This window comes from Oryzias latipes, chromosome 17 (genome assembly GCF_053564925.1).
Source record: "Oryzias latipes strain Hd-rR chromosome 17, Olatipes_Hd-rR_3.1".
Classification (NCBI taxonomy): domain Eukaryota; kingdom Metazoa; phylum Chordata; class Actinopteri; order Beloniformes; family Adrianichthyidae; genus Oryzias; species Oryzias latipes.
Window position 1 is genome coordinate 20,560,587 of NC_136253.1, and position 15,619 is coordinate 20,576,205.

General features: G+C 37.6%; 1 protein-coding gene across 1 annotated transcript in view; it reads left to right on the forward strand.

Moving 5' to 3' along the window:
* Positions 1-4,279: 4,279 nt before the first annotated feature.
* Positions 4,280-15,619, forward strand: part of slc1a7a (solute carrier family 1 member 7a) — a 55,241-nt gene continuing 43,901 nt past the window's right edge. Inside the window, exon 1 of the mRNA XM_023965426.2 lies at positions 4,280-4,852. Coding sequence (XP_023821194.1) covers positions 4,712-4,852 — 141 coding nt within the window. The 5' untranslated portion in view covers positions 4,280-4,711. The remainder of the gene's footprint in view (positions 4,853-15,619) is intronic.

The following is a 15,619-nucleotide window of genomic DNA, read 5'->3' on the forward strand; positions in this document are numbered from 1 at the left end:
GACTGAACTCAAAAAAATTATATATCTTAACTGATGTTAATAATTAAGTTAGATCAATGTAAAAAAGTTTCCAACATCCATACGTGGTCTTATCACCCTCTTACGGTGGAAAAAGTATAATCTGAGCTTCTTCATCCACTAAATCATCTTCAAATGGGCACACTATGCTGCTTCACATCTCTGGAACCAACTAACCTTCAACTAAACCTGCTCCTGACCAGGTTATGTTCAGAGCATGAGTTGCTATGGCAACTTGACATACCCTTAAACATACCTCAGTTTTTGGAACCGAAAGCCAAGGTTATCCGCTTCCTTACCCTCAAACTTACCGTGGTAACTAGTATAACCTGCTTTTTGGAATACCCCCAGAGCAACATCATGAAAAACGTATCTACTTTTTATGGATGTCTCTCAATGCTGATGATAACAAGTGATGGTCTTGTAACAGAAACCCTTTTCATCCATTATTATTTTCTATGGACTCATCTGCACCCAGATTACATCTCCTCCATGTTTTGTCTTTCTATGATGAGTTTAAGCCCAGGAAGACCACAACAGGGGTGGTAGACCCCCCACCTTTTGCTGTATATCCAATTGCAGGTTGCATGCTTCAAAGGTCATTTCCTTTCCTTTCGATGCAAGTGCACTCAAGAACTAAATATGCTCCCTCGACATGCTTTGGTTCTGGAACATGAAGTCATTAGAGGTGCAGGAGCAGTTAAGTGGGAGGTAGGAAATTATAAACAGAATAAATGTGTCTGTTTTTTTTCAATGTGTCAAAGCTTTGACCCTCGCCTACAGAGTTATTCCCTCCACAGCACCTTTTTACCCTTAACAATTTACCACCCCTTCGCCCACTGCACTCTGCCAGCAAATGGTAGTGATGGTCACAACACCACAGAGCCAATCTCTTCTCCTCAGTGGCTGAACAAACCACCTTAGTTTTCCTAATCTGAGCTCCAAACTGTACGGGTGGAATTGCTCGCCATGTTTGTTGCACTGGTAATGTTAGGTTGGAGTGCTGTAAGCTTGGAGAGCTAGCTTTCAGCACAGCGCCTGGGAGCAACAGGGAGCGGGGGGGGCACATTTCAGAGGCAAACTTTCTAATGACCTACTACCACTCTGCAAAAACCATGTCATGATAAAAATGGCATGATCATGATTTAAAGACCAGCGGGAACGCTTTTAAAATAGGTTAAAAGATGATCAGAGTGGGTCTCAAATCTGTCAAACATAAGCTGTGTCTTCTGATTCGTTTTCAAGGGCCTAACAATGCAGAGTGTCTGTAAAAAGCATAATATACTAATATACTAAAGTATAGACTATATACTCTCCTGTGAATGCCCATCCACAGACAAGAGTGGCTGCGGTATGTACATGACCTTCTGGTTAAAGATTTGCATAGAATCTTGTTTCTAAGTCACTATACAATTGTGATACTGTATTTGCACTTTTTTTTAGACAGCAGTCAGAGGTGGCACCCACAATTCTCTATGATATACAACAAAAACTTTTTTGAACTTGTCTGCAATTTGTAAACCCTGCAGGTCTTATTTTTTATCAACTGTCAACCACACAAAAGATTAGCATTACAAAAGAATTTTTGAGTGAGGCAGTGTTTTTTTTTAAATTGCTTATTTATCACAGAGAATAACAATAATTGCCATTTCTGGCAGCCTCTGTTCACTCTTGCAATACATTTCTTTTGTCTTAATTTACATAATATGACTTTTTTTAAAACAGTAAGTGGTGGTTTCATGCTAATAAATCAGTCTGCAAGCCATTACAGTCAGTTTTAGATAAGCAGAGGGTTCTTGACATGTTTCAATGCAGTTATCAATCCTTGCACTACAGTGAAAAAATACCTTGCATCTTCTAGCCAGATGTCAAAAATACTTCTGTACTCAAGTTTATTAAAACCCATGAGTTATTTAACAGACTTGGAACATTTTCAGCAGTGATCTTTTCCAAGATTGTCACAGGCAAGATCCTTAATTCGCAAAACAGAAAAGGGCCACCAGAAAAGTAAAAGTTGGAGACTCTCAGGATTGCACAGTCTCCTAAAAGATGTATAATTAATACTTTGCTAATGAGACAGTCTGGGTGTTTAATACACAATTAAAAACAGAGATTGAACAAAATCAAGTGCTGGTAGTGGCTTGAACTTAAAGGGCATTATCATGCTATTCTTAAACATTTTACAGTAAACCACATCCATTTTTTGAGGCTCTGGCTTTAGCTCCTTGTGCCTGCTGCCCGTTTCATGGTGTCAACCTAGTCGGCCTCGGCAGGGTGTCTGCGTTTCGCCCACAAAAAGAAACAACATCTGAACTTTTGCAAAGACAGATGTGCATATTGTGCACCACTAGCTCCATGTTTTGGCCCCTTTGTGATTTTCCTCTAGACTGTGACAGGTTTGCCTGTCTGGGGCCGTAACACTCTTGACTATTGGCAACTCAATTTCAGACCAGCAGCAAACATCCTTGGCGTCTTCATGGACAAGTTTTAAAAAGAAATCAGGTAAATATAAAAGATATTGATTCAGCGATACAGATTTTAATCTACACATTTGTACTGTGATGCTCTACGAAGTGGTATTGGTAAATCAACACTCAATCGCTTACAGTTACTTTAAAACTCTTGTTTTGTGTTTTTTGCCTTTTAACATGCACTCTGAGATGGAAGCACACAACCCCCATTTTCAAATGTTTCCCTTATCATTTTGAGAGGCTTAGGGAGCTGGAGGCTTGGGCACAGGAGAGGCTTAGGCAAAGTGCAGCTTTGAATGAGCTGTCAAGTGTAAAACATAAGAGTGAAAAAGGCAGTTCACAGTAAATAAAAGGAATAACTGAAGGTCCAGGCTCTGATGTTCAGTCTGTAGAACCTTGGGTACCCTGGGTACAGAGTGCACAGAGTACAACACAAAAACAAACCTCTAACAGTTCTTTTCAAGTGCCTCGACTCACGACAAAGGGGATAAGAGATGGTACACAGTCACACAGAGGGCAGGTTAAACATGAAATCTACTTTAACAAAAGCTGCCGCCTTCGCACAGCACTGACAGTTTTTTTTTTTTTTGTCCTGTCCAACAGCTGGGAAAACAGATGAGAGCTGAAGGCCTCTTGTGTTGGACATATTTTAACAGCTGACAGTTCTTTTATGTGACCAAAGGGTCCATGTGGACATCATGAGTGTCAGTTGAGGGAGGCGGGTCCATGTGCAGCGGCAGTTCCCAGCTGAGACACCTACAGATGTCACTCATTTAATGCTACAAAAAAACTTTTATTGAGGCATCTGATTGGCCAGTTTATAAATGAATAACTTGCACCACAAAAAATATATGCAGTAATGAAAAAAAAACAGGATTGGCAAGAACATGTTGAGAAAAAGGTAGCAGAGCAAGAATGGTTGTTCTGACAAAATGAATGACTGAGTTACAGCTGGTTATTTCTTAATAGTAATAAGTTATTGGGATTTTGGCCTTATGAGGGTACTTCTTATTTTAACGAGTCACTCAGTCCAGTTCTCTTATACAGTCAATGATCTCAACTCATACCAAACTAAGTTTGTCACAGACTTTATGAAAACACCTGAGTGGCAAAGAAAGCATAAAAGCAATCACTATTGTTCAGTGAAGTGTGGTCGTTATTAGAGAAATATTGTTGTACACCCTTGTAACTTGTAAATTGGCTTTGCGCCGCTTCACTGCACCTGTGCCGTCAGACACACACAAACAGGTAGCAAACACACACAGCAATTGCTGTGAGTGTTATTTCTAACTGCCTTTTTCCCCATTATGTTTCTTCAGTATTTCTTATGTACTCTTATTCCTCCTGTGGTTCAAAAGCAGGCTTGTTATGTTGATTGGACGTCCCAAATCATTGCAGGAGTCAGTGTGAATGTTTGTCCTGTTGAATGAATAGGATTGATCCCAGTAGTCCTAAATACAGAATTCTGGGAATTTCTACTCAAATCAAAGACTCATCTCATGGTTATTAAAGCGTGGTTTTGTTTTGCACAATTATTCCCCTCCCATCAGGAGTTTTAAACGTTATTTTGCTCTCCTTTTCTGTTGCTCTCCTCTCTCTGGCGCTGTTGAACAACCTGCAGTCCAATTGTTCAGAGAGCTCTCTAATCCTGCCTCAGATCCGAGTTGTGCAGCGCAGCCTAATAGGATCGCAGTATTAACCCTGACGACAATACCACCAGCTGTCGCAGAGCCCCCTGTGGGCGGCTGGCAGAAGTGTGTCTGTTGGGAGGGGAGAGGACGGAGTGGCTAAACGAGGAGGGAGACTCGGACCAGCAGAGACACAGATGAGATGCTTCTGGTTTGATGTGAAACAAGAGAGGAAAAGCTTAAAAGAAACAAAGCTGAAATTTTCTATACATTTATAGACCGGTGTCTCCAGTTTTCCAAAATTTATCAGTTACATTTTTTTTTTCTTTTGTGTGGTCACTTTCTTTTTTGGGGGGGGTTCCTTTTTTGGTTTCTTTCTCAAGGGACCACTTCCATCATCAGAAGACATCCAGCCAGCCCCCACCCCACTAAAGCACCCACAGTCTGAATCCCGCTGCAGTTTGGCGGCAGCTGTGGTGCTGGTTCTACATGGCTAAATAAGTGGTGAAAAGAGGGGGGGGGGCAGCTCTGGTGGTTTTCTCTAAAGCTGCAGTCAAGACTAAGACAAAAAGGGGGAGCAGGCGGAGAAGGAGGATGGCGGTGGCTCTGGAAGAAGTTTGGGGCCGCGTGAAGAATGTCTGCAAGCAGAACGGACTGCTCATCCTTTCTGTGCTGGCTGTGGTCATCGGCTGCCTGCTGGGATTCTTCCTCAGAGGCAAGCAGCTCTCCGAGCAGGTTGGTTCAAATGATAGGTGCTCCAACGGCCCACCCCACGCTTCTCCAGCTTCCCCTGCAAAATTGTTCATTTTCCCCAACCATCTGCTTGCCCTGTTACCCCTTTATCCTCTCAGCGTGATCCCTGTCTCCTTAAACACTGAGATGAATTCAAACACCATAGCTTATGTTAAGGAGAATACTCTGTTCCCTGCTTTAAATTACTGTTTGGTGTTGCACACCAACATTCCCACAAAAGGCTCATAAAACACACACTTTAAAGGTTGTCATGGCCTTAAAATAATTCCCCTTACCCAGGATTCATTTGTCAAACCAAAAAAGTTGGTTTTAACCCCAGAATGAGAAAAAAATGTGTCCTGAAATATGCACAAAATTACTTTTATTTTGGAAGAAATTCTGTCTCCATCTAATTAAAGTAGATTTTTTTGCAACAACATATTGACTGATGTTTTTTTTCAGATAGGAGCTGCAACAGCAGGCTGCACTGATTGCCACTGCGCTTTATTTATGCTACAGATCCACTGCTGTATTAAACACGCACAATCAAAAGCCCCTGAAGGAGCTTCATTCACACGATTTTCAGTGTGATTGTGACATGCTTATTACTTGATTAAAACTCAGACTCAAATCAAATCTGCTTGCATCAAAGAAATAAAAGCAGTACCAATGAAAAGATTTTTTTTATGGCATGTTTTGTTTTTTTAATTGGCTGTGAGACCATGTGCACCATGTGTCATTTGAATTGCAAACGCTCCAGCAAGTCCATAAAAAGAGGTTGCTTAAGTGGAGATTATTTGTCAGTTGCAAAACTAAAACTAAAGTTATTTCGATTTTAACAAACATTGTGTGAAAAAAGGAACTAAACAGTTGAAAACCAAAGGAAAATGGGTCAAAGTACATTTAATGTGTAAAGATTACATTTTGTGATGAAAATGGCTCATAGATAAAAAACTGTTTGATGGTAAAAAAGCTCATGTACTGCACTGTTTTTAGCTTTTGAGTTAGTGATCAAAAATGCAGAATGTTAGATTAGGGTTGTATACGTATAAAATAAAAGTAAAATTAACAAAATGAAGCCAAAATGCTTTCTTTTCTTTCAAAAAAAAGAACAAAAACATAGTAAACTTTTATCAGGCTTAAGTCCTGCCTCACTGACCTTATAAAAGAGTGCTTTAACCTTAAAGCAGGCAAGGAACTAACGACCCATCAGACCATCTAAAAAAACATAAGGTTTCAAAATTTGTGAGAGGAATATTTTTGCCTTAGACGAAAAATAAAACTGAAATGCCCTGCTGGCTGCGCACTTTATTCTGAAACAAAGCCATGCTCGAAGACAGCATACATTTGTTAGTCCACTGAAAAAAAATCTAAGATTTTCACAACCACATGGTGCTTAAGGTCACTAAAGCCTCAGGAGGAAGTTTCTAAATTTGTTATTCCTGTGGGTGCATACCTGCAGAATACAGAGCCACAATTAGAGAAATACTTTAGAGACCGCTGCGAACAGACTCCAATCCAAATGTCAAGACGGCCTTTTTACAAAAGATGTCACGCAGTTTTACATATATATATATATATACACATAAAGTTCTCACTGTTTAGACACGGAAAACATAGTTAAATAGTGTTTGTTTCTCCAAACCTTGTCAGGTGGAAGGATTTCACAGCTGATACACGTGCTCTCGAATGTGAACTAAGAAAGTAGTAGAAAATTAGCACATGAGAGGTTTAGCAGTCACTGGGAAAAAAGGTAGAATGGTGATGATTTTTTCTTCTCAAAAGGATTCTTACCTCATGTCACAGTAATCCAAAGATCTTAAATCAAGAGGCTCTGAGCTCCTTTTATGTCTTCATGTCTCATCCTGCAGAAATTACATTGAAATAATTTGGAGATCAAAGAGTTCTGTTAAAGAAAAGAACAGACAGGAATGTATAATCTTTATGTCTGTCAGTACTTTCTGCTTCTCCATAAGTGACTTAGTGAGAAGTTTTATTTTTATGTTTGCCATTTCAACCTTCGATCTGAGAAAGCCTGAATTTCAGTTTATTTGGTTTTTTATTTTATTTTACATAAAAGTATGTCAAACCCAAAAGTTCGTGGCTTTGATGGTAAATAATAGTGAAGGGGAGTCAGATTAGAGAATTCCAGCTCAATGAATGACAGGTGTGTATTTGGCCCAAAGCACAGACAACAAATACTTTTTTATACTTTTAATGAGCCTCAAAAAGATTGCAGGTTCGATTCCCGCTTTGCCTGCCATATGTCAAAGTCTCCTTGGTGCAAGACTCTTAACCCATCAGTGTGTGAATGTGTGTGTGTGAATAGATGAATGGGACTGTGACTGTAAAGCGCTTAGGGTCTTCGAGGAAGGTAGACAAGTACTATACAAGTCTATGCCATTTACCATAGACACAATGTTTGCATTAAAGATTTGCCTATTTTGTATTGTTTGCACAGAGCTTAAGATCCAGTAGCATCGGCTTGTTTGCCACGTCAGGTTTGTATGAAGGTATTAATGTTCCAAAATGGACGAGCTTGTAGATTTGATTTGAGAACTTGTAATACAGAATGTGAAAACTTGTGCATCAAAAATCTGCATCTGTGTGTAAAAATCTTCTGCTGTGAACTGGCAAATTTCCATTTGCATGTGTTCATTTAGAGTTACAACTTCAAATCTGTGATTACAACTGCTCAAATGTGCTTCTGCGTGTGCTTGAATCTGCTTTTTTTTCAAATGTTAATCCATATGACTTATAATAAAGATGCTCAATAGCCCTGGCCCTATTGTCCTGCTACAACAAAGATGATTTTCCTGTTGGCAGCCGTCTAGCTGCATGTCTTCATTTAAGCACGAAAAACAGAGTGTTTTTCTTTAGAAATGCATTTTTAGTTCACTCTCCATGTTAATACAAAATGATTGGGAAACTTGCTGTCACATTTGAACGTCAATTAGAAGAATTATTGAAGCAGGAAGTCCGAATCTGTGAAGATCTTTCTAACTTTACCAAGTACTCTAAGTCCTGCATTCTGATTGGTTGACTCCGCCTCCTCTAACCCTCCTTCCCCCCCTTGTTCCATTATCGGACACAGATCACTTTTGACACGAATTTCTCGCAAGGAATGTGTCAGAATTCAGGGCGCAGTTGTAGCGCACTTGTGATTTGCGTCAGCAGATTCGAGCACACGCAGAGGCACATTTGAGCAGTTTTAATCACAGATTTGAAGTTGTAACTCTAAATGAACACATGCAAATGGAAATTTGTCAGTTCACAGCAGAAGATTTTTACACACAGATGCAGATTTTTGATGCACAAGTTTTCACATTCTATATTACAAGTTCTCAAATCAAATCTACAAGTGCGTTCTTTTTGGAGCATTTTTACCTTCATAGGTTTGGCCTCAAAAGTTGCCTCAAATTGGCGATGAGTGGGCGATACTGAGATGCTTGCTAACTTCACAGAGGGGATTTAATGGACAGTGTAGTGAAAATCACTGAACAAATTCCTAACGGTGGTTATTTCCCAGCTTTCCTCTTTACAAAGTAAAACAAGAAATCTTCCTCGCTTCCACGAAAGTAATTTTCTTTGGGAGTATTCAGAGATTGCAATTGCACAATTGCAACCCTGACGTGTCCAGGGGCATTTCATGAGCAGTAAGACATGTTTGGTCCCCGTTTGATTTGCACCACAGTTTCTCCTCTCCAAATATCGGTAACACTTTATATTAAGATTCCTTAACAAGCTTTGTTAACACATTAACAAGCATTATAAATGAATTTATAGGGTGTTAGTAAGACATTTATTAGTACAATAAGTCTAATAAGGTTTATTAAATTACTTAGTTAACACATTTACAAGCATTATTATTAGGATGTTTTTAAGATACTAATGATGCATTTACTGATATTATAGGTGCTTAACAAATGTGTCAGTGTTAATAAGCTTAATAAGATTTATTAACAACCTTTGTTAACAAATTAAGAAGTATTATTATTGTTTGGGGTTCTAGTAAGATATTTATTAGCATCATAGATGCCTGACAAAAGCCTAAGTGTTCATAAGCTTAATAAGTTTTATTAATTAACTTAACAAATTAATAGGCTTTATTAATGTGTCAGATGCTAGTAAGATATTTATTAGCATTATAGATGTCTTGCAAATACCTGAAAGTGTTAATAAGATTTATTAACATCTAAAGTCAGACCATTGTCTTCTAAATCCATATTACTAAACTGCTTATAAGCTTTACAAATGTATTAATTAACTTTGTTAATAGTTTATTAATTGTTTTGCAGCACCTCATCTAAAGTGTGGACGTTTTTTACCACAAACAACCACAAAACATAAAGATTGTAAAAAGAACTTTATGACATTAAAACAGACTAAACATACACAAATCGTTCTGTAAAAGATATATAATAATTTAATTCAGACAAATAATTTTTTTAAAAAAACATATATACTGGTGTTGGATGACTAGCATCATAGCTAATAAGGATAAAGTATTAGCATCTATCCTGAGTGAAACATTCATTGCAAATCCCATCACCAGGAGACAATTCTCTGCATTCAATGCCAACAGCATTCAACCACTGTTGCCTTGCTTCAAAGTCCACAAGAAAGTTGCACAAGCCAGTAATTTTTGAAGAACGAAGACAATAAACCTACAGGAGCCATGCTAAAGCTAACACGCTAACGACCGACCGGTACAGAATCAAAGATGGGCGGGGCTTTTTTCGTCACCTGTGTGAAAGCAAAGTCTAAGAGGCCATTCAATTGGCTGAAAGTGAGCACGCCTGTTTTGCTGATGAGTTTGATTGACAGATTCATTAGCCAATGGTGACATTAGTTAACCTGGGCAGGTTAGCGTGTTAGCTTTAGCATGGCTCCTGTTGGTTTATTGTCTTCGGTCTTCTAAAATTACTGGCTTGTGCAACTTTCTTGTGGACTTTGAAGCAAGGCAACAGTGGTTGAATGCTGTTGGCATTGAATGCAGAGAATTGTCTCCTGGTGATGGGATTTGCAATGAATGTTTCACTCAGGATAGATGCTAATACTTTATCCTATTAGCTATGATGCTAGTCATCCAACACCAGTATATATGTTTAAAAAAAAATTATTTGTCTGAATTAAATTATTATATATCTTTTACAGAACGATTTGTGTATGTTTAGTCTGTTTTAATGTCATAAAGTTCTTTTTACAATCTTTATGCTTTGTGGTTGTTTGTGGTAAAATACGTCCACACTTTAGATGAGGTGCTGCAAAACAATTAATAAACTATTAACAAAGTTAATTAATACATTTGTAAAGCTTATAAGCAGTTTAGTAATATGGATTTAAAAGACGATGGTCTGACTTTAGATGTTAATAAATCTTATTAACACTTTCAGGTATTTGCAAGACATCTATAATGCTAATAAATATCTTACTAGCATCTGACACATTAATAAAGCCTATTAATTTGTTAAGTTAATTAATAAAACTTATTAAGCTTATGAACACTTAGGCTTGTGTCAGGCGTCTACAATGCTAATAAATATCTTACTAGAACCCCAAACAATAATAATACTTCTTAATTTGTTAACAAAGGTTGTTAATAAATCTTATTAAGCTTATTAACACTGACACATTTGTTTAGCACCTATAATATCAGTAAATGCATCATTAGCATCTTAAAAACATCCTAATAATAATGCTTGTAAATGTGTTAACTAAGTAATTTAATAAACCTTATTAGACTTATTGTACTAATAAATGTCTTACTAACACCCTATAAATTCATTTATAATGCTCGTTAATGTGTTAACAGAGCTTGTTAAGGAATCTTAATATAAAGTGTTACCCAAATATCCAATTGTGTGAAAAAAGGTAAAATTCAATCAGAAGTCTGGTGTTGCCCAAAGAAGCAATCATGCGACGGGCCACAAGTCTTGCAAACATTTACGTAACACGTAAGGGTGAAGTTGGTGGATGCAGGCATTATTTCAACCTGCTCAAGCCTTGCGTACTGTGCAAAGGGCCTCTCAGTGGTGTTCAAGTGATGTGTGCTGTCCTCTCACATTCGCTCTGTCTGTGCATGTTAGAAATTATTTTAAAAAATAAACAATTGAGTGAGTATCCTATGAACATCTTGCATACCACGTGCAGACCTCTGTGTGTGTAGCATTTGAACACGATCAACAAGGAACCAGTACGCACCCTACTCACGACTGGACTGTTATATAAAGGGTACCATATGACAGCATCATCCGTACATCATAAGTGCCTGCAAAATGCATTATCCTTACAAATACTTCACGGCACAATTATCCTGCGCGCGACAATGGTACATTCCATTTTAGTGACGCCCCTTGAGGTGACCTAATAAGCATCAAGTAAACTGGAAGACACACCTGTGCTCCCTTTAAGATGCGGCCACACCTGTCTATGACCCTCTACAGGCTTGGACAAGCCAAAACCAATGACTAAGGCTATAGTCAGCGAGGCAGCAGTAAGGCCTGTCAGCCAGTTTTCCTATTAAGAATTTTTTCCTCATCCCGATCAGAGTTTGTGTCAGCCACCCCTTCCCCCCATGTGAACAACTGTTGTACCTGCAGGATTACTGCAGGCAGTTTGGCCCACTTCCGTCATCTTTTTTTAAAGTGTTAAAGTCACGTGGGAAAGAGAATCCAACTGATTGAAGATGTGAGGTTTGACAGCACTCCCACCGTCCTTCCAATGGTTCCATCAAAGGTGATGAGCATAACAGCTCACTGAAACATGTTTATCTTTTTGAAACAGCAAAGCTGTTGTTCACATTTAGTACACATTCATGTCAGTAACACCGTGGCTTGCTGTTTTTGTCTACACAGCTTTCTTTTGTGAGATTTCTCCCAAAAAGTCATAAAACAAGAAAAATTTTAAATAAACAAATGTAACCTTTGTAAGCTTCATACTTACATGATGATTTAAGTATGAAGATTCATTTCCTTTCATCTTTTTGAGACAAAAGATCAGCAGCACATCATGATGTGCACCAAAAAATAAGAAAAAAGGAACATTTTTGAAAAAGTAAAAAGATTGTTTGACTAAATGGGTGGAAAAAAAGCTGTGGAGGAAGTTAGGCTCCAAATAGGAGCTCAGAATTTTAATTCATGAAAAATCTTTTTATTATTAACCATTAAATAATACATGCTGATTAGTCTCTGTGCTTTGACACTGCTGTACCTGTGGGGTGTGTTTGTCACAGCTGCGATAATCTACTGAACACCAATGAATCTAAAGACTGAATGTTGCTTAAGTGCCTGCTATTATTAAAGTAATGTGAGTTATTATCAGTCCGAACATGAATAATAAAATGACCATGGTGCCACACATTCTAAATCTTGCTGAGGCAGATAAAGCTGTTAGAGGGCCGCCATGTAATGATCTACAGCCATTAATGTTCCTCACAGTGGAATTATTCTGACAGAAACTCAATGAAAGACCAAATAAATAAATAAAAAAATTCAATGAAAGTCTGAAGGCATTCGTGTCAAAGGAGTGTGCATGAAGCTAAATGTCTAATAAAGTCTGCACAGATGTGGGTTTGGTGTGTCTACATGAATTTGCCAAATATCCAGCACAGTTAGCAAATGCCATGACATAGTGACACATGCGCGTGCACACGCACTTCGGACAAGGACACAGGAATACATGAGCACATTTTTTCATGCACCCCGCGTATTGTAACATGCATTTCATTTGGTCTAAAAGCTATCCTGCTCCGGAACAGAACAAATAGCTTTTATTCCCCCTTCATCTCCTCGCACAGATGTTGGGTATTAAATTGAAATCATGAATCCCAAGTCTTCTACTTTGTTTTGCTTCATTAATTGCTGTGTCGACGTTGCTACAAACATTCATTGGACCTGCAGAAATGTTCTGATGAGGGTCGTGGAGACTGGAACATGAAATACAGCAAAGGTTGAATGAAATGTGAAGACTTTGATCTGATGTGAGAAAAATCGGCACAGCTGAGGACAATGTGGAGCACGGCGATAGATAACGGATAATGCTGGATAATGTTCGGTGGGGGATGTGAATGACTAAGCTAGCAGGAGAGCATGTAAACAGATGGATGATGGAAAATGAGCACCAACAGTTCCGCAACTCAGAACCAAATTTCTAACAAACTACTGCAGTGTTACAGAAAAATGTCCAAGAAACCAAAAGTTTTTTTGTTTTTTTTGTTTTTTCATTTTTGAAAAAACTGCATAATCTTAATTAAAAGACCACTGGGAACGCTTTTAGAGTAGATACCACTTCACACTAAGAACCAAAAAATGTTGCTGCCTGAAACAAAAATCATAACAATAGAGTGCTTCCACTATTATGACACAAAGTGTCCCAACTTCCCATGCGCACCATTTTTGTGTAACTGTAGAAGGCTTATTTTTATCAAAATAATAATAATAATACCACAGTCCAAACTCTATTATGCCAGAAAATTGTAAAATATTGAATTTCCTAATCATAATTTTTACATGCATTAGCATTATAAAATATCATAAAAAATTAAGCCATAAAATGCATTAAAGTAGTTGTACACTGTTTTCTTTTGCATATTGCAAAAGGAATTTAGGGTATCTCAAAAAACATGAGATACAAGCAGGAAGCTTATGTTTGAAAAAAGAATGTACTGCATGACACGTTCACAGGCATGCACAAAGTAGCCTTCAATCTGCAACAAACTTTGAGCAAAAGGCTGCTGGAATCACCATGTTTATGTTAATGAGTAAGCAGTCACAAACTTCAGTTGGGTTAAACTTTTCCCAACTTTACAGAGATTAAGGTTGGTACAGTCGAGAATAATTAGCTATTACCTGGGTTTAAAAGTGCTCTATATTTACCCTACATAAGCTTGATCTCCTCTGATTCCTTCCCTTGCTTTACTTTTCTCCCGAAAGCGATTACGAGGAAATACGCCAAAGCGTATACAGCATTTACAGTGACTGTGGTGGGAAATTAGGCAAGACCGGTCTCTTTGTCTAAAACTTTTGACAGTGGACAGCATGAAGTTAAATAAATTATGGCATCTCTTCACAATGATACATCCAAATCTTGACGCCAAATTTGCAACATTTAATGCAATTTGAAGTTTTAACATGTTAAATTTCATTTAGTCTTATTTTTCTATATTTAATGGTTCAATTAGTCAGACAAAAAAATTCAGTTTATGTAAAAATTACAATTTATTTTTTGAAAATGTGTCTGTTTTTGCTTTTAGATTCTGAAAACAATGTTAATCAACTTTTTCAATATTAATAAGTTGATCCATGGATTTTTTTCCTTTTTGCAGTCTTTAATGATAAGGAAACAATACTTTGCAGATAAACACTTTTAACTTGAGCAACTTGATTAATGATACTGAAGATAGTTGCAGCAGAACGTTGTTGGGGGGGGGGGTCATTTCTTCATAATAATTGAGAAGCACTGGAGTAAGTGGATATATAGGAGTACAGGTGTTTCATGTATGTGGTTGAAATGTAGGCACGGTGAGCAGTTTCCAAGACAATCCATAAAATGGACGGCAACCGTTAGGCACTAAATGAATCCTGTGCTCTTGCAACCCCTTTCAACACTTTACATATTAAGGTTTTAGTTTCCTTCTCCTCACCAATGCAAATACATTCAAAACCAACTTTCTGTAAACCTTGTAAAAAAAAACTATACTACTGACCTTGAGAAACATTAACTTTCAATCTTTAGCACCCCAATTTGAATTCAAGCACTCTGAAGTTCTAAATTGACAAGTCAAACATGACTTTGAAGCAAAGTAATGAATGTGTTCAAAATAAGTCTCTTTGCCTTTGAAATTGAAGGTTTCAGTGTGTGAAAGAAGCAGAATGTTAATATTAAAGATTTGTTAGGTTTAGCAAAGTGCTCTGTATGCATTTGGAGGTCATCTTGGTAGTGCAGTATTGCTGATTTACTTTTTTTCTTTTTTATATCTTAACCTTTTCTTCTTTTTCTTTGTCGTCTCGTGAAAGTGGTGCTGTCCCAGTTCCCATTCTTCTCTTCTCCCGGTCCCAAAGACAACACTAATAATACTCAGCCAATGAAAAAAGAGGCATGCAAATATAGATAGAGTTTGATGTTACTTTATTTAAAAAAATGATGGTAAAATGATTTACATATCAAGTAAAATATTCAAAAACAAAGATCAATTTGCAGTGTCCAATATTTTCTGCTGCATTGCTATTTTTACATTTCTTACTTTCTTACTCTTTAAACCTGATGCCTGGAGCCCCATTCTGCATCCATTCATCAAACTATTTAAATGTTCCTGAACTATTTACTATACCCTCTGTTTTTTCACCTTAAGAAATCAGGTACGGTGGCCCTAAAGTGCAAAGCACACCATCAAATATTAAAGATCACATTGAGAATAAATTTAAAAAATTCCGTGAAAAAATAAAAATAAAGGTTGCGCTTTTGGTGAGAATTGCACCCTGACACTTTTTTTTTTGGCGTTGAAATATTTCAGGAACTAGAAAGCTGCGTTTCTTGACTGTTGCACCTGCAACTGTGCAGCACTGTAACAGAGTAAAGAGGCCAGAACCTTTGTCCAAATGTTTATTAAGATTATATATACACATATATATACAGAACAGACCAAAAGTTTGGACATACCTTCTGAGCTGGAGTTTTCTTTATTTTCATGACTGAAAATTGTAGAATAACACTGAAGGCATCAAAACTGTGACTTAACATATGTGGGATTATATACATAACAACAAAGTG